Source organism: Vombatus ursinus, unplaced genomic scaffold (assembly GCF_900497805.2).
Source record: "Vombatus ursinus unplaced genomic scaffold, bare-nosed wombat genome assembly UNPS02014890.1, whole genome shotgun sequence".
NCBI classification, from domain to species: domain Eukaryota; kingdom Metazoa; phylum Chordata; class Mammalia; order Diprotodontia; family Vombatidae; genus Vombatus; species Vombatus ursinus.
This window is the reverse complement of record NW_020954668.1, coordinates 609,014-633,473: the sequence shown is the minus strand read 5'-3', so window position 1 is coordinate 633,473 and position 24,460 is coordinate 609,014. Positions and strand designations below refer to the sequence as shown.

Here is a 24,460-nt window from a genome sequence, read left to right as displayed (position 1 = left end):
TGAAGGCAAGAAGGAAAGACCAAGATCATAAAAATTGTATGATGTCTTTGTCATAGTAAAAAATTTTCATGTAAAAAAAAAACTAGAAAAAGAACAAATTCTAAATCCCTAATTAAACACCAAATTGGAAATCCTAAAAATTAAAAGGGAGATTAATAAAAGTGAATATAAGAAAACCACAGAATTAATAAATAAAACTAGGAGTTGATTTTATGAAAAAAAAAAACAGTAAAATAGAAAAACGATCAGTTAATTTTTTTTTTTTAAAGAGAGAAAAAGGGGCAGCTAGCCGGCACAGTGTATAGAGCACTGGCCCTGGAGTCAGGAGGACCTGAGTTCAAATCCGACTACTTGATACTTACTAGCTGTGTGACCTTGGGTAAGTCACTTAACCTCAACTACCTCACAAAAGAGAGAGAGAAAGAGAGAGGGAGAGGGAGAGAGAGAGAGAGAGAGAGAGAGAGAGAGAAATCAAATCACAACAATCAAAATGAAAAGGGTCAATATACCACTAATAAAGATGAGATCAGAGCAATTTTTAGGAGTTATTTTGCCTAATTACATGCCCATAAATTTAACAATTTAAGTGAAATGGAAGAATACTTACAAAAATATAAACTGTCTAGATTAACAGAAGAAGGAATACAATATCTAAATAAACCTATTTTAGAAAAATAAATTGAACAGGTCATAAATGAGCTTCATAAGGAAAAACCACCAGAATCACATAGATTTACAAGTGAATTCTACCAAACATTTAAAGATCAATATTGATTCCAATATTAAATAATTTGGAATAGTAATCAAAGAAAGAGTCCTACCTTTTATGAAACAAATATGGTGCTGATACCTAAACCAGGAAGAGCAAAAACAGAGAAAGAAAATTGTAGACCAATTTCACTAATGAGTATGCATGCAAAAGTCCTAAATTCATATTTAGGTAGGAGAATACAATATTATATTACAAAGACTATACATTGTGACCAAGTGAGATTTGTACCAGGAATGCAGAGATGGTTTAACATAAGGAAAACTATTATCGTAATTGTTTATACAAAATTAATAAAAAGGATATGATTATATCAATAAATGCAGAAAAGGCTTTTGACAAAATACAATACTCATTCTTACTAAAGACACTTGAAAGCATAGAAATAAATGGATTTTTCCTTAAAATGATAAGAAACATCTACCTAAAACTATCAGCAAGCATTATTTATAATGGAATAAGCTAAAAGCCTTCCCAATAAGATCAGGAGTAAAACAAGGATGCACATTATCACCAATATTATTCAATATTGTATAGAAATGCTAGCAATAGCAGTAAGAAAAGAAAAAGAAATTGAAACAATCAAAATAGACAGTGAGGTAATAAAACTACCTCTTTCTGCAGATGATATGAATAATAAACTTGGAAAATCCTAGAGATTCAACTAAAAAGCTAGTTGAAACAATTTTAGCAAAGAGGCAAGATATAAAATAAATCCACATAAATCATTAGCATCTCTATATATCACCCACAAAACCCTGAAAGAAGAAATAGTAAGAGATACCTCATTTAAAATAACCATAGACAGCATAAAATACTTAGGAGTATACCTGCCCAGGATATACATGAACAAAATTATAAAATATTTTTATAAAAATCAAATCAGATTTAAATAAGTGGAGAAATATTAATTGTTCATGGGTAGGCAAAGCCAATATAATAAACATGACAATTCTATCTAAAGCAATCTATATATTCAATGCCATCCCAATTAAATTACCAAAAGTTATTTTACTGACCTAGAAAAATAACAAAATTCATTTGGAAGAAAAAAAATCAAGAATATGAAAGGAATTAATGAAAAAAAAATGTAAAGGAAGAAGGTAGCAGTACCTGATTTTAAACTGTATTATAAGATGGTAATTATCACAATTATCTGGCACTGCTAAGAAACAGAATGGTGTATCAGTGGAAAAGAGTAGACATACAATACACAACAGTAAATGATTAGAGTAAACTTGTGTTTGACAAATGTAAATACTTAAGCTTTGGGAATAAGAATTATCCCCAAATATATCCCCAAATTTTTGGTAAAAATTGTCATGAAAAGTTGAAAGCAGTCTGGCAGAAACTTGGTATAAACCAATACTTTACGTAATTTACCAACATAAGATCAAAATGGATACATGACCTAGATATATATGGAGATATCATAAGAAAATTAGAAGAACATGGAGCATATTACCTATCAGATAAGAGAAGAATTTATGAATAAACAAGAGATAGAAAGCATTGTGAGGCATAAAATGGATAATTTTCATTACATTAAATTAAAAAGCATTTATAAAAATAAAACCAATGTAGCCAAGATTAGAAGGAAAGCAGAAAATTGAGGGATAATTTTATAGTTTCTCAGATAAAGGTATCACATGTCGAATATATAGGGAACTTTGCCTTATTTATAAGAATATGAGTCATTCCCCAGGATATGAATAGGCAGTTTTTGGATGAAGAAATCAAAGCCATATGTAATCATATGAAAAAATGCTCTAAATCTTTATTGATTAGGGAAATGCAAATTAAAACAACTTTGAGATATCTCACACCTATCAGATTGACTAAAATAATAGAAAGGAAAAATAACAAATGTTGGCGGGGATATGGAAAAATTGGGACACTAATACTAACACACTGATGAAACTGTGAACTGATCTATTTTGGCGAACAATCTGGAATTATGCCCAAAGAGCTATAAAACTGTGTATATCCTTTGACCTAGCAATACCAGTATTAGGTCTGTTTCCCAAGGTGATCAGGGAAAAAGGAAAAGAATCTATATGTTCTAACATATTTATAGTAGCTCTCTTTGTGGTAGCAAAGAACTGAAATCAAAGGGAACCCCATCAGATGGGAAATAGCTAAAGAAGCTGTGGTATATGATTGTGATGGAGTACTATTATGCTGTTAGAAATGATGAACAGGTTCATTTTTAGAAAAGCATGGAAAGACTTGCATGAAATAATGAAGAATGAAATGAGCGGAACCAAGAGAATACTGTATATAGTAAGCAATATTGTTGAAAGAATAACTGTAAAGGACTATGCTATTCTGAGTATTATAAATATTCAGATCAACTACAAAGGACCTATGAAGGAAGATGCTATTTACCTCCAAAGAAAGAACTGATAAATAGAAGTATGTATATATGCATAGTATGGTTTTACACACACACACACACATTCTGTATGAAATGGTGGCCTCCTCCATTTCAGTGGGTAGAGAGGGAGGTCGACAATTTGAAACTTACAACAAAAAAATTTTTTAAAAGGATGAGTATTAAGAAAAGGTCATTAGATTTGGCAATTGAGGCTATTTGTAGCTTTAGAGAGAGCAGTTTCAATTGAAAGATGAGGTTGGAAGCCAGACATAAGAGAGCAGGAAGGTAGTGAGAGGAATTGAAGTGGAAACACCTATTGAAGAGAGCCTTCTTAAGGAGTTTAGCCATAAAAGTGAGTACAGATTAATCCAGTAAATGTTTTTTGAGGATGAGGAAGACATGATGTGTTTGTAGGCAGTAAGGAAGCAGCCAGTAGGCTGAGATTGTAGGAGGAGATTGAAGATCAGTGAAAGAGTGAGGTTGATAGAGGGGTGCAATCTGCTAAAGAAGATGGAATGAAATTGGATTACATGCAAAGGGTTTGCCTTGGCAAGAAGCACAACTTTTTCATGAGATGGGGGTGAGGGAGGAGATAGTGGCAGAAGGCATCTGAATGATACAAGATGAGGAGGAGAGGAGAAGAGAGAGCTCCCAGTAACTGGCCTCATTTTTTTTTTCAGTGAAATATGAGTCAAGTTTCTTAGCTTAGAGGGAGGGCAGAAAAAGCCATGACATTTTTGATGAGGATGAAAAAGCTTGGAAAAGCTGCTGTGGTGATATAGTGAAATGATTAAGGAGTTGGTCTAAAAAGATTGTCTTGCTACAGTGAGGGCTCAGTTGAAATTCTGTTACATAATTTGTAGTGAACCTATTGTGATTTTCTCCAGCTTCATTCAACACTACTGTAATAGGAGATACTCCTTTCCCAAAGGATGGTAGGAGTTATCTAAGGCTGGGGCTTGGTAGGGAAAGATTGATAACAGGATAAGGAAGTAAGGGACTTGAGAAAAGAGGATAGTGTAGAGATGAACTGGTTCACCAAGGGATCAAAATGGGGAAGGGAGGAGAATGAAGTTAGTGTAGGGATTGATGGCTTGGGATAGAACTTTGAGGTGGAAGAATTGGAGGTCCTAGTGAAAAGGAAAAACAGGGTTAGGGGTCATCAGGCAGGTTGGAAGGTGGAATGACTGCAGATTGTAATCAGATAAAGGAATTGAGAATTTATGAACATGGAAGAACACTTGTGGGTGATGGCCATGTTCGAATGTAGCTGAGATGAGGTGAAGAAGTCATGGAGATCTGGGAAGTTAAGAATTTGAGGGAATATCAACATGTATTTTGAAGTACCCTAGTATAAGTGTGGGAAGTGGGGAAGAGAGACAGACTGAGAGCCAGGCACTGACTGAATTCATTGAAAAGGAGAAGAAAATGTCCTGGAGATCAAGAGATAACAGTTACCAGAATCTTGATGGGGCTATAAACATGGATTGAATGAACCTCAAAAGAGAAGTTTCTGAGTGATGGTGATAGAGGGAGTGTCTGGAAGTGGCAAAGAGTAGCAAGGAGCATTCGAACTCCCAACCATGACCAAGGAGAAGGCAACACATAAATGAAAGTGTGACCGAAGCAAGTTTCTTAATTATGTAGCAGGAATCCCAGAAGGAATGGTGGAAGGCAGAGCTTAAATAGCATGAAACACCTTATTTTTTCCTGAGACCAGGGATGAGAGATGGTAGAGGGGGCTCATCATCTTTGTAGTAGATCTGGGACTTCAGAGAGACCTGAGTAAGGGAGGAAGAGACACAGTCCTGCCACCAACGAGCTTGCTTGGACAGAAGGTGCTGCCCTACCATCAGGGAATCCCAAACTAAGAAGGAGATTCACCTCTGTCTGTCCTCAAGAAACCTCTGATCAAAGAGGGTAAACATACCCTGCCCTAGATGATACCTAGTCTGAGACAAAGAGCTCAGAGCTGGCTTAAAATCAACAAGCACATAGTTATCATACCTATTCTCAGACTCTGGTGAATATCTCTCCCTCAGTCTTGGTTTTCTATGGACCTTAATATGAAGGAAGCTACCTGGCAGATTACAATGATAGTTTGACCTCAGAGCTATCTAAATGGTGGGTTCTCTCCCAGTAAATAGTTGATGGAGAAGCGGGGAGAGGTCATGCCAGTCACAAACAAAAAAACCCAGAGGTTTTTTTCTTATTCACTGGGAGGGATAGAAGGATGGATACCACTCTCTCCTCCCTGTTGGGGGTGTTTGTGTATTTGGGCCCAGTTTTCCCTGACCCTCCTCCCAGTAAAAGAGTATGAGGTGATTCTGTCCTATCTATTCTAGAGACATCACCCATGTAGCACAGAAATCTCTGTGAGAACCTGGAATGGAAAACAGGACTATAGTCACATCCATCTTTGAATCCTTCTCCCCTATGACATGTTCTTAGCCTTGGGTGTCCAGAGAAATAAGAAGGAATAAACCAGACATAGTGGGAAAATCACTGGATATGGAATCAGAGGAAATGGATTTGAATCTCTGCTTGTCACTTACTGTGTGATGTCGGGCAAGTCACTTATCTTCTCTGGGCCTGTTTTTTTTTTTTTACCTATATGAAAGGAGAGGGATACATTGAGATGATCTCTAAATTTTAAGATGATCTACCTCTAAATGCTCCTGTGATCTTTATTGGTGAAAGACAAATGTTTTCCCCTAGTACAGGTTACAGGATCTCAAAGAATATCAGTGTCATTAGGGGCCAACAATGGGTGACCTACTAAGACATCTGGAGCGGGTTGGCCTCAGGAGTGAATTCCTGGCAAGTTCTTAGCTTAAATTCTTTTTTTTTTGCTTTTTTGGTGAGGCAATCAAGGTTAAGTGACTTGCCCAGGGAAAGTGTCATGTGTCTGAGACTGGATTTGAACTCACACTCTCCTAACTCCAAGGCCAGAGCTCTATCCACTGCCCCACCTAGCTGCCCCAGCTTTAGTTCTAACTAAGGCCTGCTTCCCTTCCAGCTTGCTCTGCCATGAAGGCTTGCCAAGATCCTACTTGACTCTTGGCTTTTACATAGTCCTTACCATCTTGCAACCACTCCACCCCAACCTTTCTGGCCATTGCTTCCTGTTTCCTGTTACCCGATCTTGACCAAACTACTACTTTGGAGCCCCTACCCCTGAGCAGGACACTATTCCAGTGATACCTTGTAGCCGTTAAGTTGTCATACTGTTGTTTTCTAGTCAAGATGCCTCTGACTGACATTCAAATCAAACTCCACTTAGAATCTGAGGCATCTTACCCTGACCCAGTGGTGTTCTCTGTCTCCCCCATGTCTCTGGTGACTCTGTACCTCACCTTGGTCAGTGATTAGATTCTGTCGTAATTCCCGTATTGTAAGCAAGCTTGTTGATGAAGGTGGAAATGGTCCCTTCTCCCCTAGGCCCTCCCCAGCCATCCTGGTCCCTTAAACCTTACAAATTTTTTCTCTCATTCCTATCCCATGAGTCTTTTAAGTCCAGACTGGCCAGGAGGGTGGGGCAGGCTGTGTGTGTGTGTGTGTGTACGCGCGCGCCGCCCAAACCAGCAAGCCAGTCCAGTACTTTCACCGCTCGGTCTCCATGGAAACCCTGAGCAACAAAAGAAACCGGAGCCAGGGTGTTGGGGCCTGGGGCAGCTGCAGAGCTCTGCTCTCCCCTCACCCCAAGGGAAGAAGGGCTACGAGCGCTCCCCAGCACTGCGTGCACACGACTGAGTCTCTGTGACCTTGTCTCTGTTCACCTGTTCTGCGCCGAGATTCTGTGGGCTTGGACTCCGAAGTTCTGCCATTTCCACTCCACGTGCCCTTGAGGAGAGGAGGGAAGGCAGTCGCGGATTATTCTCCCAACCCTCCCCAACCCCTGACCCTCCCACCCCCCGCATACTCCCATCTGCAGGAATAAAAGTCTGGCTGCGCCCCCCCTCCCCGCCCGCCTCCTCTTTCCTTAGGCTACCACCTCCCCGTTTCCATCAACCACGAGTTGGGTGGGGCTGAGCCCCTCCCCAGTCTTCCGGATCACGTCACTCTAGATTCCTGGGGCCCGGGACTGGGGTTAAGGGAGGCTGGGAGTAGTATACAACCCCTCCCCCGACCGGGTTCCCCCCCCCTCTTCCCCGGGGACTCTCGGGATGGGGGGAGTTGGGAAAAGGACCCGCCTTCAGTCGTCCCCGAGAAGGGGCGGGTCGGCGCGCTGGGCGGGGCGAGACGAGCCTAGGGTGGGAACGTGGGGAGCTAAGGCAGCCGGCGAACAGACCGATCCAGCCCTGGACCATGGCCTCCAAATGCTCCAAGTGCGACAAAACCGTGTACTTCGGTGAGTTCTCCTCGCCCCCTTTCCCCAAGGGCAGTCACCGAAAGCCCCCGAGAACGCTCGCGCTCGCGTTCCTTCTCCAAGGTTCCCAAGCCCGGCGGGCTGAGACCCAGCCCCTGGAGGGTGAGGAGGTGGGGCGGGGCCCTGTATCCCGAGCCAAGCTTGGGGGCTGGGGTCTCTACGTCCCCAATCTTGAAGGGTGTAGGCGCCACCCCTCTTTCTCAGCGGAGGGTCTAGGAAGGTAGTTGCTTGCCTCTCTCCATCACACACTTGTCCAGCCCAGGTGTGGTTTCGAAAGATAAATTTCTTGGAACAAGGCCTCCACCTCCAGGGCAGCACATCTAGGGGAGTCTTGTCTCTTCCGACCCCCATAACCCCCATCGCAAGTTGAGCTGTGAGAGCTTTGTAGCTGTGGCCCCAGGAAATCGGGATCGGGATCAGCTGGGAGCGGGCATTCCGGGGTCTTGAGCGGCACACCCGCACCCCCAGCAGCGGTTGGAATCCTTAAAGGGTGGTGGTCACCCGGATTTCCTGTCCAGAGCTGTGCCGCCTCGGGCAGGGTGGCTGGCTTTTCGGCCAAATCCTGGTCAGCACCTTTAGTTCCCGAACCTGAGGAAGTGTTTTTGAGAACCTGGGGAAGGCCTTTAATCACAGACACGGCCCCACCCATCGATTCACTAGATTCCTGTGGCTCCAAAGAGCTCCAGAATCATCCACCTCCTACCCCTCAGGCCCAGCGTCCTCCTACTTCAATTCCTGCCTGGGTCCCCGTCTTCGACCTTGTTGTTCACCTTAGCTCAGCAGCCACAGCCCAGCACTTTGTCTCTTCTTTCCCTTCCAGTTCCTCAGAATTTCATTCGAGGGGAGAGACAGAAAACACCTATGGATAGGGACATGAGTCAGTCACGTTGTCCCACAGGTATCAGTGGAGCAGCCCCGAAACTAAAAGGGTTCATGGGAATCTTCATTGGAACCACTTCCCCCTTTCCTGGTACCAGTACTCATACGCATACTTCATATACTGCGCTAATATTCAGCTCTCTCATAAATGTGGTCAAATACCTAGACAAAGGGAGCATACCACTTTCCTCCAGTATCAGTCTTTTTCCCTTAATTCCTTCTTCCCTGGTAGCTCATTGCTATAGACTTACCCAGGGCGGGACCATCTGCTCTAGAAGAGGCATAACTGAGTAATCTGAAATCATCTTCCTTCCCTCCCTTATCCCCAATAAGGTTGGAGAGGGTACGTTACTGGGTTATCTCCTCAATCCTCTAACCAGTTGAGTTAGGTTTTCAGCCTTCTCTGTTTAAAGGCCCTCTAGGTCTTCAAGTGCAGTCCTTTGAATCCGAACTTTACAGAACAAATCCCCTTAATTAAAGGATTTGTTCTGTACAACTTGGACTCAGTCAAAAGGCCGCACCCAAGGACTAAAAAGCTATGTGTTACCTCGGGGGTCGCAGGTTCCCTACCCTTGGGGTGGGAGAAGAGGCCTTCAGAGGATGATGAAACTTCGATCTCTGTGGAGGGACTTGTATGCTTTGGGATCTGACCCTGAAGCAGGAAGACCTGTGAATTGGAATTAGGAGGATGGGCTCATCAAGGCTATGGAGGTTGGAGGGATGGAGAGGGGAAGCCCATCCCTTTGGTGGGGCATGGTTGTAGGTTGGCATGAGAGTGGGGAAAAACCAGGGAGAGAAAAGGGCTGCACCTGAGGAAAGAGGGCAGCAACTGCCAAAATGTCCAGTTGCTTCCTCTGGATCCCTGACAGAATAAAGGTCTGACCTCATGTACCTGATGAGAGGGTGGGAGAGGGTGGGAGAGGGTGTGTGTGTGTGTGTGTGTGTGTGTGTCTTTTGGGGGCAGGTGTGGTGTAGATTTATATAGAGATAGTATCTGTCCTTCAGGCTTTTGGTTCTTTTTGACTGGTTCCATCCAAGCCCTGCCAGGATCATCTTAGTACCAGTAAGTGGTTGTAAGACCTGACAGCCTAGACCTTAGGAGCCTAGCCAGAAACAAAGTGAAGGAAAACTTATTCATGTTCTTACTTGACTGACCTTATGCTTGCCTGAATCTGAGGAACTCATCATAGGCCCAGACCCACATTAACAGATTTCTTCAGTGTATAAGCATGATCTCTCAATGTGCAGACGTAGTCCAGACAAGAATAGTATGCCTTTGTCTTCATTCCCAAACTATTCTCCCTCTATACAACTAGTAGGTCCAGGGCACTTTCCTCTTGCAGATTTGGCTTCCTTGGAGTTTCTTTTCCCAGTCTAGGACCAAATGACCCTGATTCCTTCACATAAAAAATACCTCAGCCTAGGCTTACTTGTTACCTCCTATTTTACTACTATGTGAATGGACATTCCTCCTAATCCATTTGATTGTATATGAACTGATATTCCTACCCACCTATCCATGTCCTCTCACTTCCTAGCTTTCAGACCAGACATTCTCTACGGAGTATGGATTCTCTTGGCCGCCCACCCAGACAGATTGAGTTCTTCCTTTTCCCTTCCTAGACTGAGTTCCTCATTATATTCCCTTCTCTTCCCCTCACTGACTAAGGATTCTCTTACTCTGTTCTGGATTCATCTAGAATTCACTTCACTGGTTCCCATTTCTATTCTCCCTCCTTAACTTATATCTGCCACATCCTGAGCCCCTTCTTTCTCTCTGATCTGGCCTTGGCCTTGTGATAGCCATTCTAAATGGGCACAGTCACTGAGCAGACAGGGCCTTTCCTTCTGGAATGCCTCATCGATTGCTTGGAGGTCAAAGAAGTCTCTACTTAATTGACACAGTGAAAGTGAGGGTCAAGGATCAGATCTCACATGCTTATTCCTTGTTCCCTAGAAAAATGACATCAGCTAAAGCTGAGCTTATCTTGGATGTTTTCTCTGGTCTGGGGCTCTCATGTTTCTTTGTCATCTGTTCCAATACGGACAGACTGGCAAATGACGTATTGCTTACAAACTTCACTGGACAAATGGAGATAATACCATCATTACTAGACAGCTATGGAAATGTGATTTATTATTCTGATAGCTTGAGTATTCTTTGAATACTCACAAATGAGGATTGTGTTACATAGGCTACAACCCTTCCTTACCTTTTACCCATTCAGGGTCAGCTGTACTAAACAATCCTTTTCACGCACCAGTCATGGAATGTTCTCCCCTTGCTTCCCATCTGAATTCCTTGATGATCCTGCCCTCTTCCTTTTTCTTGATCATGTACTTTCATTCTCTAACATTCATTTAGTTTGGTGTCCTGTCTCTACTAGACCTCCCTTACAGTGATACACCGATATCCTTCCTCTCCCCCAACTTCAACACAAAAGGACCCTTTAAGGAACTATTTTTTTCTTTTTCTTTCTTTCTTTTTTTAGTGGAGGAGAAATCAGAACAGCTGTTTCCTGGTGGGAGAAGGAGGGGGGAAGATAAAGAGGCATCCAATCAGCGTTTCTGGGGATTGACCCAGTGTGGCAAAAGCCTTGGACTCTTTACTCCCATCTCCCTTCCATACTAGCTCTGAGTGGTCCTCTTTGTCTACAGTCCCTGACACTCTCCAATTCCCTCTTGGTGAGGAACTTGGATTTTCAGGACAATGAAAGTCATAAGTATTGGGAATTTATGGGTATGGGGAAAGAAACTGAGCCAAGAGATGAGGCTGCAGGACAGTGGCTTGGAACTCTGTGGAGGGGTGAGTCCAGAAGCTATTCTTATCACCCTCTGGAGTTGACCAAATACCTGGGGATAAGAAACAGGTCCCAGTCTCAGGCCCTCTCTCACTCATCAGTCCCTCTGCCTTCTCATCTCTGCCAGCTTTCAAAACAAAGTACTGATTCATTGTTACTGGCTCTGCCTGGGGGAGGTGCCTGGTCTCTGCCCCTATCCTGGAGCTATTCATGGAGTGGGAGTGGGAGGAAGAAGGAGCCTTAGGGGAAGCAGCTCCTTTCTACTGAGCTGGAAGAGAGCAGTTGTGCCTGTTCCCTGGTCTCTCTCATCACCTTGGCCAGAGAATGGGACAGGGAAGGAGCCCCTCCCTTCTTCCTTCCCTTCCTTCCAGCAGTGTCTATTGTCCAACAGGAAATCCGGGACTAAATATAGACTGTGCTAGGCATGGTCTCTCCTTTCTCTCCTCATTCTCAAGCTGCTAAGAGGGGCAGAAACAGAAATCCCCAGATTCAGCTCAACTGTAGGGAAGGGAGGTTGGAATTCCTCTGCCAGACTGTTGCTCATATGGTAAAAAGTGTGTGTAGGGGGAGCTTGGGGAGAGAGGACATTTATCTGTATTTCTTCTTTGTCTAAAATTTGGAGAAACTCCAAGAAAAAGGCCTTTGGCCCCCAGTCTACTTGCTATGACTGGCTCCTGGCTTAGGGGCATCAGTGGCCTCATGATCTAGATATTTGCAGCTACTTTGTCTAACAGCCACATGTGCTTGTTGCCCTCCACCTACCCAAAACCACTACTCTCATTCTCTGCCTCCTTTCCTTGATAGCTTTGTGTTTCCTTCAGTTTTAGAGATATAATAGAACCTTTAGGGAGTCAGGGGAATGGGCAGGTGGATGGAACCAGCTGGGTTCCCTAGCCCTGGGGAGAATCCTTTGGACTTTCTTGTCTGGTTGGGGAGACTGGGCTTACTTGGTCTCTAAAAGACACAGGATGGGTGAAATGAAGGCCAGGTGCAGGACCCTGTCTATAAGTGCTAAAGGAACCAGAGGACTATAAGAGATATGTAATCACTGGTAGATTGGAGTGGATAAAGAAGACTCTAGAGGAGGTGAGATGGGAGATCAATGAACTGTAATATATCTTCCTATTTCCATTGTCACTGGGTTGTAAATACCCTTCTTGTCACAACTAGAATAATTCTTTAATGTATAGATGTGGTTACATTACTTTTCTGTTTAAAACTCTCCCTTCTCCCTGTGGCCTCTTCCTTTACCTATCATCCCTTCACAATTGAATATTGCTCTGCCTTTCGCAATTTACCTCATGTGGTTCTTCAGTCCAGCCAGACTAGACTATTCTGCCCATGCCTTCCCCAAACATGGGTTGCAGTCCCACATAAAATCTTAGAATTGAGAAGGGACTTTACCTAGTCCAACCCATAACTGAATGAGAATACCCTACAACAATATACCCAACCAGTGGTCATCTAGCATTTATTTAAAGTTCTTCAGTGAGAGTACCCTCTAGGACTTTTCCTTTGCACACTAAGCATTCCCAGTTCCTTCAAACAATGCCTTTTGGAATAGTCTCTTGGCATTCCTGAACCTATTTGTTTTTCAGTGTCCTTCCTAAGATGTATGTAGAATTAGACGCCGTATTCCAGATGACCAGGGCAGAGCATAGGACGACCATCATATCTCTTGTCCTACACTTTTTTGGAATGCTGTATCTTGTTGACTTTAATTGAGCTTGCAGTCCACTAAAACACTCAGATCTTTTTCACATTAACTTTTTGTTTTTTAAAAAAAATTGATTCTTTTTAAAAGATAAAACAGTGATGTCATTTCCCAATACTAGTCCCACAATAGAATCCTCTTTTTTAATAAAGAAGTACAAGAAAACAAGATAAACAGGGAAAAAAATACATTTACCATATCTAACAGCATATGCCATTCCCTTTACCAATGCAAGGTGACATTTTTTTTGCAGTTTATAGTCTTAGATAGTTGCTTAAGACAACGGGAGATTAAATAACTTGCCCAGAGTCACATAGTATGTGTCATAGGTGGGACTTAAAACACAAGTCTTCCTGGCTTCAGTGCTGCCCCATTACTCTGCCACATTGCCTAAAATATCAAAGGGCCAAATTTAATGAGATGAAAATAAATGCAAAGGCCTTTATTTTGTTGTTGTTGTTGTTGTTGTTGTTGTTGTTTTAATCCAAAATTACAGCATGTTGAAGGAAGGTGTGGCTACATAAACTTGTGTGAAAAAAGACTTGATGATTTTCATCATGGAGGGATTCCTTTATAGGGTATGGTGTGGAATGATTGGTGAAGCCAAGAGTCTGTGATTTTATGGGTAGAATCTATAAGGAATTCTATGGGTAACTGTGGGAGTAGGATCTCCCAGATCCCGACTCCCGTCATTATTGAGGGTGAGTGCCTGGGAGGAGGAAAGCAGAAAAGGGAGAGGTGGCAGAGCACAAGACAGACTTTCACTCTCTCTGTTTCTACTCCCATGTCTCAATAGCGGAAAAAGTGAGCTCCCTGGGCAAGGACTGGCATAAATTTTGTCTCAAGTGTGAGCGTTGCAGCAAGACATTGACACCTGGAGGGCATGCAGAGGTGAGCCCCATCCATTCTGAACCCATTCTTCTAGGGTCACTTGCAGACTTTAGCTTACAAGGGACTTCCTGATTCCCCAAAGACCTAGCTTCATCCTTTTAAGTACCACGACCCTGTCCCCCTAATGACTTTATATATTCCTGACAACCACTGACTCTGTTTCCCTAGTGACTTCAATATTGTTTTCCTAAAGTCTCTGACCCCCATCATCCCCTTATGTCCTCTGTCTGCCCTTCTTGATAGATACATAGAATTTGGAGGAGGCTGCAACACATATGCCTTGGAAGTATGATATTCCTTTGAAAATAAAAGCATTCACTTGGTTGGAGGAGAGTTTTTGGGGACAGGAAATTGAAGGGAAAGTGGTTGAATGAACAAGCTGGGCCCAGGTTCCCCTTGGAAGTGAAGGGGTTCTGGTCCCGCAGGATGCACTGACAGACTCTCTTCCCCCAGCACGATGGGAAGCCGTTTTGCCACAAGCCCTGCTATGCTACGTTGTTTGGGCCTAAAGGTAGGGAAACCAACTTTCTGTGGCCTACTCTGTGACCCCACCCCTAACATGCATAGCCTATCCTACTACCCCTGAATCCTCCAATTCTGTGTGAAAAAACTATACTTCCAACCCTTATTGCCTAAACTGTGACTTTTGACCCTCAAACCTGTGACCCAAACTGTGACCTTCAAATCATACAGCTCAAAATTATAATTTCATGACCCTGACCCTCATTGCCTATCCAGGGATCCTTGACCCATAACCTAAAAAATAACCTTTGACACCCAGTAACCCCAAACTGTGACCTCTTATTTGCAGTGAACTTTTATGACCTAAACCTCAGACCACTCCATAGTCCAAACATGAATGCTTATCTCCTTCGGCTGACCTTTAACCTTTGGCTCTAGAGATGGGTTTGGAAGGGGGAAAGTTTACCCTTTCTTTTCCTAATACCTGGGTCCAAGGATAGGACCAGCTAACTGCCTCTCATACTGGTGCTCAGCTTGGAGAGAGGAGGTTTTGAGTCATCCCATTTGGACGCTGAACCACTTTGTTGGTGATATTTCAGTTAGATGGAGGTTACAAAGGTGAGGGGGCAAGTGGGGAAAGCCATGTAAGCCATCATTTCATGTCCATTCAGTCAATTAACAAACATTTATTAAGTACCTAGTATATGCCAGGATCTGCACATGATCTGTGTATTTATATATGTATGAAGGAGAGCTGTGTCTTTGTGTATGTGACCTTCTCATCCTGCCTTCATCACTTGTTACTTATGTGACCTTGAGCAAGTTATTTCTCTGCATCTCAATTTCCTCATCTCTAAAATGAGAGTAGGACTAGGTGGTCTTTGAATCCCTTCTAACTCTAAATCTATGATTCTATGATCCATTGTTCATTTGTGACCTGAGCTTTTGTGCAGGTGTAAACATTGGGGGCGCAGGCTCTTACATCTATGAGAAACCACAGGCAGAGGAGGCTCCTGTCACCGGCCCTATTGAACACCCAATTCGAGTCGAGGATCGGAAAGCCAGTGGCCCCTCCAGAGGGCCCAGCAAAGGTAAGTTGGGGAAGTCGGGGAAGGACTGAGGCGTCTCAGGCAGTGGCAGCTTAGCTCCATTTCCTTACTGTCGTGTTTTAGCATCCAGTGTCACAACCTTCACTGGGGAGCCCAACATGTGTCCTCGATGTAACAAGAGGGTCTATTTTGGTAAGTGTTTTCCACCCACCTACACATTGTCTCCCCTCCAATCCCTCATCCCAGTTCACACTATAAACTTAGAAAGGTATGTTCTGTCTTGAAGTGGTGTGTGTGTGTGTGTGTGTGTGTGTGTGTGTGTGTTTATATCTCAAAGCACTTAGGACTATGTGTGTGAAGGTGTTTCAGAGCACTTTATGTCTCTGATCTCAGGGCACTGTGTGTTTGCTTGTCAGGACCCTGTATTTTAGTGCATGTATGAGAGTGATTGTCTTAAGGCCATATGTGTGCAAGTTGTGTGTGGTTTAGGTCACTGTATATTTGTGTTTGGGGAGAGAATGTCTGATCATACCCACGCCCATCTAGCGGAGAAGGTGACATCCCTGGGAAAAGATTGGCACCGGCCTTGCCTTCGCTGTGAGCGTTGTGGAAAGACACTAACACCTGGTGGACATGCAGAGGTGAGTGGAGGCGAAAGCACAAGGTTTAAAAAAAGAGATACAAGGGGTAGGAGGAACTGGTGAATGAGGGACTGAGCACAAGAATCTATAGTGAGAGGGCAGGAAGTTAGTGAAGTCAGGCATGAGGGTATGTGAAGACAAAATGAGGTAAGTGAAGGGCAAGGGGAACTGTGCAGCCCGAGAACCACAGGGAGTGATGACAGGGACCAGGACATTTTGAGGGTGGTTCCTCTTTCACACACTTGCTCTTTTAGTATATCCTGCCCTCTGGTGGCCTGAACAGGACTTCAAACAGACAAATCACAGACAGGAGTTTGAAGTACCTTAAGTCATACTTTACACAGGTGCAAACAGTCTTCACAGTTTACAAAGGACTTCCTTATCCATTGTCTCATTTGACCATCACAAAAGTCTTGATAGGGAGGCATGGAAGAGGTTACTGTCTCTATTTTACACTAAAGGAAACTGAGACCAAAGGTCGGAGAGGAGGTCAGTGGCAGAGTCAACTGGAACTCAGATCTCTTGACTTTCAGCCTAAAACTCTGTTGTCCACGATTGTCCCAGTGTACTATTCCCTCCACTCACTAACACACACACACACACACACACACACACGTACATACTGTCACACCAGAAGACAGGAGAAGATCCTGAGGGGTCCATTTGTCCTCAGACTACCCTTCTCCTCTTCAGTACACAGTGGGAAATTGGACTATTATTGGGTATAAGAGAATTACTTTCTAGGTGGAGGGTATGGAGGAATCTCCATGGAGGAAATTCCCAGTCTGTTAGTGACATTGTCTCCTTCATCCCTCCCTAGCATGATGGACAACCATATTGTCATAAACCTTGCTATGGAATTCTATTTGGACCAAAGGGTGAGTTTGGCATAGAACCTTTTTCATTTGGTTGGGAGGGGGAAATGGGGAGGAACTTTAAATCCTTCTATCTATACTTTCCTGGGAGGCAGTCCTGTTGTCTTCAGGATCCTCCCTGACCCACATCCTGAGTTTTCCACCCTAACTATAAGTCCTTTTTGGACTCTGCCCTCTGCCCTGACCTTCTGACTTGTCTTCTTCTCTACGATTCAACAGGAGTGAACACTGGGGCAGTGGGGAGCTACATCTATGACAAAGACCCTGAAGTTAAGGACCAGCCCTAGGAGGTCCTAACCCTTCCACACGATGCCCAGCCTGCTGTTCCCAGTTCTTCTAGGGGAGTAAGCTCTCCTCACCATTGCCTGTACAAGAAGCTTATTTCTGAGGGGGTGTGAATAATTTGGCTCAGCTTTGTATATGAGTGTAAGGGGGCATTCTTGAAGATTCCCCAGAATTGAGATCTGCCTGGGTGTCCCCCCATTCCTATCATGTCTCCTACTACTTCTCTCTCTCTCAGTCTCTTTTGGTTTACCTCCCCACCTCCCTAGCCATCTTTCTGAGCCCCCCACCCCTTTCTGTTTCCATTGCTCCTTTTCTCTCACTCCCTGTTTTCCTTTATCTCTAAGAGACTGTATGTCCTGTTATCTATCTCCCCCTCTCTTCCCTCCCCCACCCCCCTAGCATCCTGTACTCTACATTTATTTGTGAAAGGCTATAGGCCCTGCTTTGGCTAAAGACAGAAACCCTTTGTCCCACACAGTGTTACTGAGCAGCCTGGGGCAGTGTCCTCTCCAGGATCTCTTCTGCTTTTATCTTCCCCTCAGTGTACCACAGGTCCTAAGGCCTGGCCACTTATACCTTCACATTTAACTAGACACTAAGGCTGCTTTGATTTTTTTGCTATCAATAAAGGTTTTGAGAATCAATGATCTGGCTGGTTTTCTCTGTCCAGGTGTGGGCTGTGCATTCCTCACATGCCTTTAGGAGTGGGAAGATGCCTTTCTATACAAACTAGGTGAGCTTTCTATAGGAGGAAGACAGTAAATTCATCCATCCATCCATCCATCCAGTAAAAAATTATTAATATGTAGGGCATTTTGCTTAGCACTAGGGATACAAAGTTGGAAAATAATAGTTCCAAACCTCAGGGAGCTTCCAGTCCAATAGGGAGGATACAACATGTACACAAATGCAATGTAAGGGAAAAATTTATATATCAGTCAGGAATATTAGCAGGATGAGCTATTTATAGCTATGGACATCATAGAGGAGGAGGCAGCTGACTTGGGCCTTGATGGACAAAAAAAATATTTCAGCAGGCAGAGATGAGGGCTTTCACAAATGAACTGGGGTGGGAAAGGACAGGGGTGAGAACAGTGGACAGTTTAGACTACTCTCCTTAAGCCCCCTTATACTAAAATTCTTTTTAGAAGTGACCTTACTAACTTAACTAGGGAATAATAACAGAGGAGGCAGACAGGAATGATCTGGGGTTTTGGATTAGCAAGGTAAGAACAGTAGGAGAACGAAGGATGTCTTTACTGAATTGATGTAATTATAGGATTGAGACTGAAGTGAAGTGAAGCCAGATCTAACATGATAGGGTAGAAGACAAGGGAGAGATAGTGGCTGGAGGTTTCTATGGGAATGAAAAGCAGATTTAGATGAGAGGTAGCCAAAAGTTGGAAAGACAGGAAATTCTTTTGCTATTTGGCCTAGCCTGTTTTTTAAGGTATTATTTTCTTCAGTATTTTTTTTCCCATCTCCTTTATCAAGCTCTTTCTTTTTTTCATGATTTTCTTGCATCACCCTCCTTTCTCTTCCCAATTTTTCCTCTACTTCTCTTACTTGATTTTCAAAAATCCTTTTTGAGCTCTTACACGGCCTGAGACCAATTCATGTTTTTCTTGGAGGCTTTGGATGTAAGAGCTTTGACTTTGTTGTCTTCTGAGTGTGTATTTTGATCTTCTTTGTCACCATAGTAACTTTCAATAGTCAGTTTTTTTCCATTGTTTTCCCAGCCTATTAGTTGACTTTTAAGTCTTTATTAAAGTAGGACTCTGCTTCCAGGGTAGAGGGCACACTATCCCAAGCTTTAGGGATTTTGTGCAGCTGTTCTCAGAGATACTTACAGGGACCTGTAAGTTTTCAGTTCTTTCAAGGTGGTGTGATCTACTTCTTTCCTGTCCTGTGCTCTGTTCTGAGTGACCACAAGCAGCCTTTTATGCCCTGGAACTGTGAGTAGGGTCCCCCCTCCACTGTGGCTACAAGCTCTGCTATGCTCATGCTCTCCCCCACCCTGGGACTGCCACCCAGGACCCAGATCCAAATATGGGCAAAGCAACAGAGTCTTGCCTCAGTGCTAGCAAAAAGAACCCTGTAATCTCCTTCAGACCAGTTGTTTGACCTCCTTACTGTCTGGGGGCTGAGAGCTCCAGAAACAGCCACTGCTACACAGCTGCTGCTGCTGATTCAATCACTCCCAAGGCCTGCTCCTGGTTTGCTGTGGCTCTGGACTTTGTTGGCACAGCCTGCACTGGATTGCACTCCACTCTTACCCAGGTGTGACAGACCTTTTCTGCTGACCTTCTACATTGTCTTTGGCATCTGTGGGCTGAGAATTCTGGAAACTGCCACTGCTGTGAGTGATTCAGTGGCCCTGAAGCCTGCTCCGGGTTTGCTGGAGCTGGTCTCTGGGTCTGTGCTGGCACTTCTCTCTCACCCTGGTGCAACAGACCTTTCCTGCTGAACTTCCAAGTTGTTTGGGGCTGGAAATTTGTTTCATTCCATCTTTTTGTGGGTTCTGCTGCTCTAGAATTTGTTTAGAGTCATTTTTAAAGGTATTTGGAGGGTTTGGGGGAGAGTTTAGGCAAGTCACTGCCTTTACTTTGCCATCTTAGCTCTGCCTCTCCAGAAATTCTTAATAGGGAGAAATTTCAAGAGTTCAGGACTGTGGAGGTGGAACAGTTTTTCATGATGATACAAGATAGGAACAGTGTTGCATTCCATGTTTGTATCTCCAGGTATCATGTAAATAGCTGAGGAGATGAGAATGTTCATAAGATAAACCACGTAAATACTGAAGCTACCATAAGTGATGGCAGAGATTAATGGGTGGAAAAAAGCCCCTGGTCATTGGGGAAAATGGAGGAGTGTCCCACAGTAGCTGAAAAGTATAAGGATTGGCTATAAGTTGGTGAAATGAACTTAAAAGATTGTTGAATAGCAAGGGGAAAGCCTAGAGGTGACAGTGGGAAACAAGTCTGTCCATATTATTCCAGAGACATGATGCAAAGAGTGGCCATCATCGAAGAGGTAAAGGGAAGCCAGGTTTCAGCTAGTGCTAGGATGTAAAGAGGGTGTAAGAAGATAGGAGGACAGTTTGAATATAGGTGGTAGCATCTTTGAGGAATGGGGTGGGGCTGGGGGTGTGGAGGGGTGGGGAAGCTTGGGTAGATCTTAAAGATTGGTGATGCAGGAAACAGCAGTGTCAATTAGGAAGCGGTAGAGCCTTAGGAATGGGTGAGTCTATTGGTGACTGTATTTGGTGGCTGCTGGGACTGGCAGCTCCTTTCTGACTTAGATGTGGAGCCTAAACTGAGTGGAGTTGGCAATTAAAGTGGCCCAGTGACTTTCTTGCTCTTCATTATTCCCTGTCACTTTTGGAACTTCCAGGGAACAGAAGTACCCTTTCTGTTTCTACTGGGCTTCTAGGGCTATGTCATCCTTGTAGAGGCTTTCTGCTGGAGGCAGATTTTATACTAAAGCCTTTGTCTGTCAATAAGATAACATAATCCTAGAATTCTAGAGTTGCAAGGGCCCTCCCAGAGTTTAGAGGTCACCTAATTCAACCCATATCCAAATAGAAATCACTTTTACAAAATTCCTGACAAGTGGTCATTCAGTCTCATCTTGAAGATATCTTGTGAAAGGGAACTCACTACCTACTAAGGCAGTAATTCCACTTAGGACATATCCAATTATTTATCTTTTCCTCATCTAACAATTACCAACCACTTCTGGGCCCAGGGTTGCTGGGGTACTTTGATCTCTCCTCTACTAAAGGACCCCTCTGTGATGGATTCATGCACTTAGTGATTAGGTTCAGTCCTAGAGAAGCCTGGCCTCTAATGAGACGAATTAGGCTCTTTTTCTCACACTCTGCCATCTTTGCAACCCCCTCCACCTCTCTAGGGGTAAAGTATTAATAGTTTAGGTTTACCTCTTGTCTAGAGTATCCCTTAAAGGAGGAGTAAAAGTCACTCTATTCAATATGAATCAGGTATGAAATAGCTGTTTATTTTCTACACAGAAAAAAAAAATCTTAAAAAAAATTTTTTCCTACACAGAAAAATATATAAATATGTAGGCTCTCACAAACTTGAGTTACTGAAGATTTAAAAACAAACAGTAATAACTGCTGTTATTTTCTCAGGGAGACTGAGACTTAAAACCATCAAAACATGAAGTCTTTGGTAGGACTACTTAATAGGAATTTTATATTTCATCTCAGTTTTGACTGTGCAAATGATTCCCTCTAGGTTCAAGTGCTTTGTCAAGTTGGACGATGGTGGGTGGCCATTCTTTTATTGATGATTATCTTCTCTGGGGCAGAAACTCCCTTCTGCCACCAGTCAGCTCCAAGTAATGGATCCAGGGTTTCTGGACCTCTCAGACTCACAAAGTTGCTTCCAAGGCTGGATGTTTCCATCTGGGACATGACCATTATTTGGTTGCATATGATTAAGTTAAAGAAACAAAGCAGAAAAAGTAGCCAGAGGCCCAGGGTCAAGCTTGCCTAGTTGATGCTCCTTACTCTAGATACTATGTGGATATTATCCCTATGCTGTTGGAAGACAGACAGGGAGAGAAGATGCCTTCACTACTACCCCTCCAGGGAGAGATTCAAATAAGAAGAAAGTGATTGAGAATGAGTCATTCTGTTTTTAAGATCATTGAGTCAGTGGCTCTTTCTGCTTAACAGCCAGTAAGGATATTGCTTTGTCATTCCCAAAGTTCCTGAGTTTTTCAGCACTGGCTAGAAACTTACAGTATAGCCCTGCATTATAAGATTGGGTCTGATGGTCTTGAGATCATCATGACAATCTCCCCTTAAGGGAAGCTGTAAGCTTATAGAACATACTCACTGAAAAATACTGACAATAACATTTATCAAAGGTTTGTTTTCCAAATAATATTTTGTCTACCGCCAGCTTGTTTTTCTTCCTGATAACACACTCCTCAAAATAATATTTTGCCCTGATCCCTGAAATGCAACTTTGCCGCTGCAGGGGGGCTACCCAAAATCAGAGCATAAGAACCCTACCCTCAGGGCTCTTTGGAGCACCCTCTTCTTGCTGAATGGACCCTGTGTGTCTGTGTCTTCCCCTCCCCTCCACCCCCAGCCTTGCCTTTATGTGAATTATACTGTTAGGGTGTATGCCTGAGTTTACAACTCAGGTCCTCCTTTTCCTGTCTCTCCTTCCCCTCTTCCCCATCACTTGTAATAAAGCTTTGAATTGAACTCACTATAGCTTTGAATTGAACTAATTCCCATTGTTTTACAAAATTGTTCTTCTCAGCCCTAGAACTTATTAAGGGGTTGTTTTCCCCAACTCTCTGGTGCATGGGCCTTTCCTTAGACATAAACTGGCTAAGAGGATAAGAGCTTAATCTACTGACAGTTGCACCTACACTGGGGTAGTGGGAGACTGTGAGCTTAGTTGTAGAAAGGAAGGGTCAATAGGGGAACCCTATATCCTCCCAGCAGGGCTTCCTTTATGTCAGCAGACTGTGTCAAAACATCCTGTTACACTAATAATGAGCTAAAATCTAGTTCTCTGCAATTTTCATCCTTTACTCATATTTTAGCTCTGGGGGTTCAAGGAGAAGTCTTTGGGTGAAATATTTATGAGTTAAAAGTATATTTTGAATGAAAAGAATCATCCTGCATCCCTTGCCCCTGCTTCCATCCCTACATCAACCTCAGGTTCTTCCTTATTTAGTTCTCTGTCTCATACCACTTAACCTGGCAAATCCTTGGCAGCCTGTCTAGCCCAAGCCATATAGTGAGGAAAAGAATTCTCACTATAATATTTCTACAAGTGGTTGCTCAGGCTCTACTAAAAAATCTTAAGGAGGGGCAACTTGCTACGTCTTGAGGTAATAACCTATTCCACTTTATGAACAGATCTAATTGTTAGGAAACTTTTCCCTACAACAAACTTCCTTGCAATTTCCACTGTTACTCTTAGATCTGTCTTCTGAGGCCAAACAGAACAAGTCAAATTCCTCCTTCATGTGACAACCCTTCAAATACTTGAAGTCATATTAAGTACTATGTGCCAAGCACTATGCCAGGTGCTGGGGATACAAAGACAAAAATGAAACTGTCCCTGCCCTCATACTTATCAGAGGAAACAGCATGTAGCTGGAAGCATAGTGAAAGGCCTCATGGAAGAGGTGGTGATGCTTTACCTTATTCTTGCCTCCCCAAACCCCACATCTCCAAGTTGTGTCTTATCCTAGGGCCCCCAGTCCTATCCTTAGTCCTCATTATTAGCCTTTGCTCTCAACTCCTGGGGCAAAGTATCTACAGCAGGTACCCTCCTAGACTGAGCATCCTGACCAACAGGAATCTCAGACTATCCAGGATGCCTCTGTAAAATAAAAGAGTAAGATTAGATTATCTTTATATATGATCTGTTTCCTCCCCTTCTTTGCCACCCAAGCCTACCCCTCATATATCTCTAGAAGGGACCACCAAAAAAGGTCTAGGCTGAGTTTCTCACTAAGGTGAGAGAGCACAAGCTTTCCTGAGCCCTACCTCCCATCATACACGTACTATACTGAAATTTAGGAAGATCCCCTCTCCCACCTCCCTCATCTACTTTCTGCCCCAATCTGAGTTGGCCTTTCCCCAAATTCCAGGAACCCTTCTCTGGGTCTGTGGGGGATTGGGAGGTAGGGTTGTTTTAAGCAGCAATCACAGAGACCACCTCCTCCTCCCTTGGGGACCTGCCAATGAAAATTGTGTATGTGAGGAGAGGAGTAGGATGGGTTGGTAGTTTGGTCCATCCTGAAAAGGTTACCTGGGAACCAGAAGGCTGTTTCTGGAATGAAAGAAAGGCTTTAGAGGGCCCTGGTGATGAGGGAGGGGGAAGGGAGGAGGAAGTCTAGAAGAACGGTGGGAGTGAACATGGAATGGATTGGAGGAGTCAGTCAAAAACATTTATTTTTTTTGGCTAGGCAATGAGGTTAAGTGACTTGCCCAGGGTCACACAGCTAGTAAGTGTCTGAGGCTGGATTTGAACTCAGGTCCTGACTCCAGAGTTCTCCTGACTCTAGAGCTGGTGCCCTATCCACTGCACCACCTAGCTGCTCCTTTTTTTTTTTTCCTTCAAAAATATTTATTAAGCCAGGTACTGTGCTAAACATTGGGGATACAAAAAAGGGTAAAAGACAGCCCCAGCTGTCAAGGAGCTTACATATTAAATGGGAAGGAGGGTATGCAAACAACTGTGTAAAAGATATTTACGCGAGAAATTGGAGATAATCAGCCTAGGTAAGGCACTTGCCTGGAGAGGCTTCTAGCAGAAGGACAGCCTTACTGGGACTGGCCGTGGGCCTG

The 24,460-nt window shown here is 43.5% G+C and overlaps 1 protein-coding gene across 1 annotated transcript; it reads left to right on the top strand.

The window, feature by feature from the left end:
• The first annotated feature begins 7,375 nt into the window (after positions 1-7,375).
• CRIP2 (cysteine rich protein 2) lies at positions 7,376-17,756 on the top strand. The gene is made up of 8 exons (XM_027842833.1): positions 7,376-7,497; positions 13,706-13,800; positions 14,254-14,311; positions 15,216-15,353; positions 15,435-15,503; positions 15,858-15,952; positions 16,773-16,830; positions 17,047-17,756. Exons 1-8 carry the CDS (start codon positions 7,455-7,457, stop codon positions 17,112-17,114), a joined length of 624 nt encoding a protein of 207 aa, XP_027698634.1. The 5' UTR covers positions 7,376-7,454; the 3' UTR covers positions 17,115-17,756.
• The last annotated feature ends 6,704 nt before the right edge of the window (positions 17,757-24,460 follow it).

Coding starts and splice junctions, on each gene's coding strand:
- CRIP2 (XM_027842833.1), top strand. CDS start 7,455: ATGGCCTCCAAATGCTCCAAGTGCGACAAAACCGTGTACTTCG. Junction 15,354..15,434: donor CTCCAGAGGGCCCAGCAAAG/GTAAGTTGGGGA, acceptor GTCGTGTTTTAG/CATCCAGTGTCACAACCTTC. Junction 16,831..17,046: donor AATTCTATTTGGACCAAAGG/GTGAGTTTGGCA, acceptor ACGATTCAACAG/GAGTGAACACTGGGGCAGTG.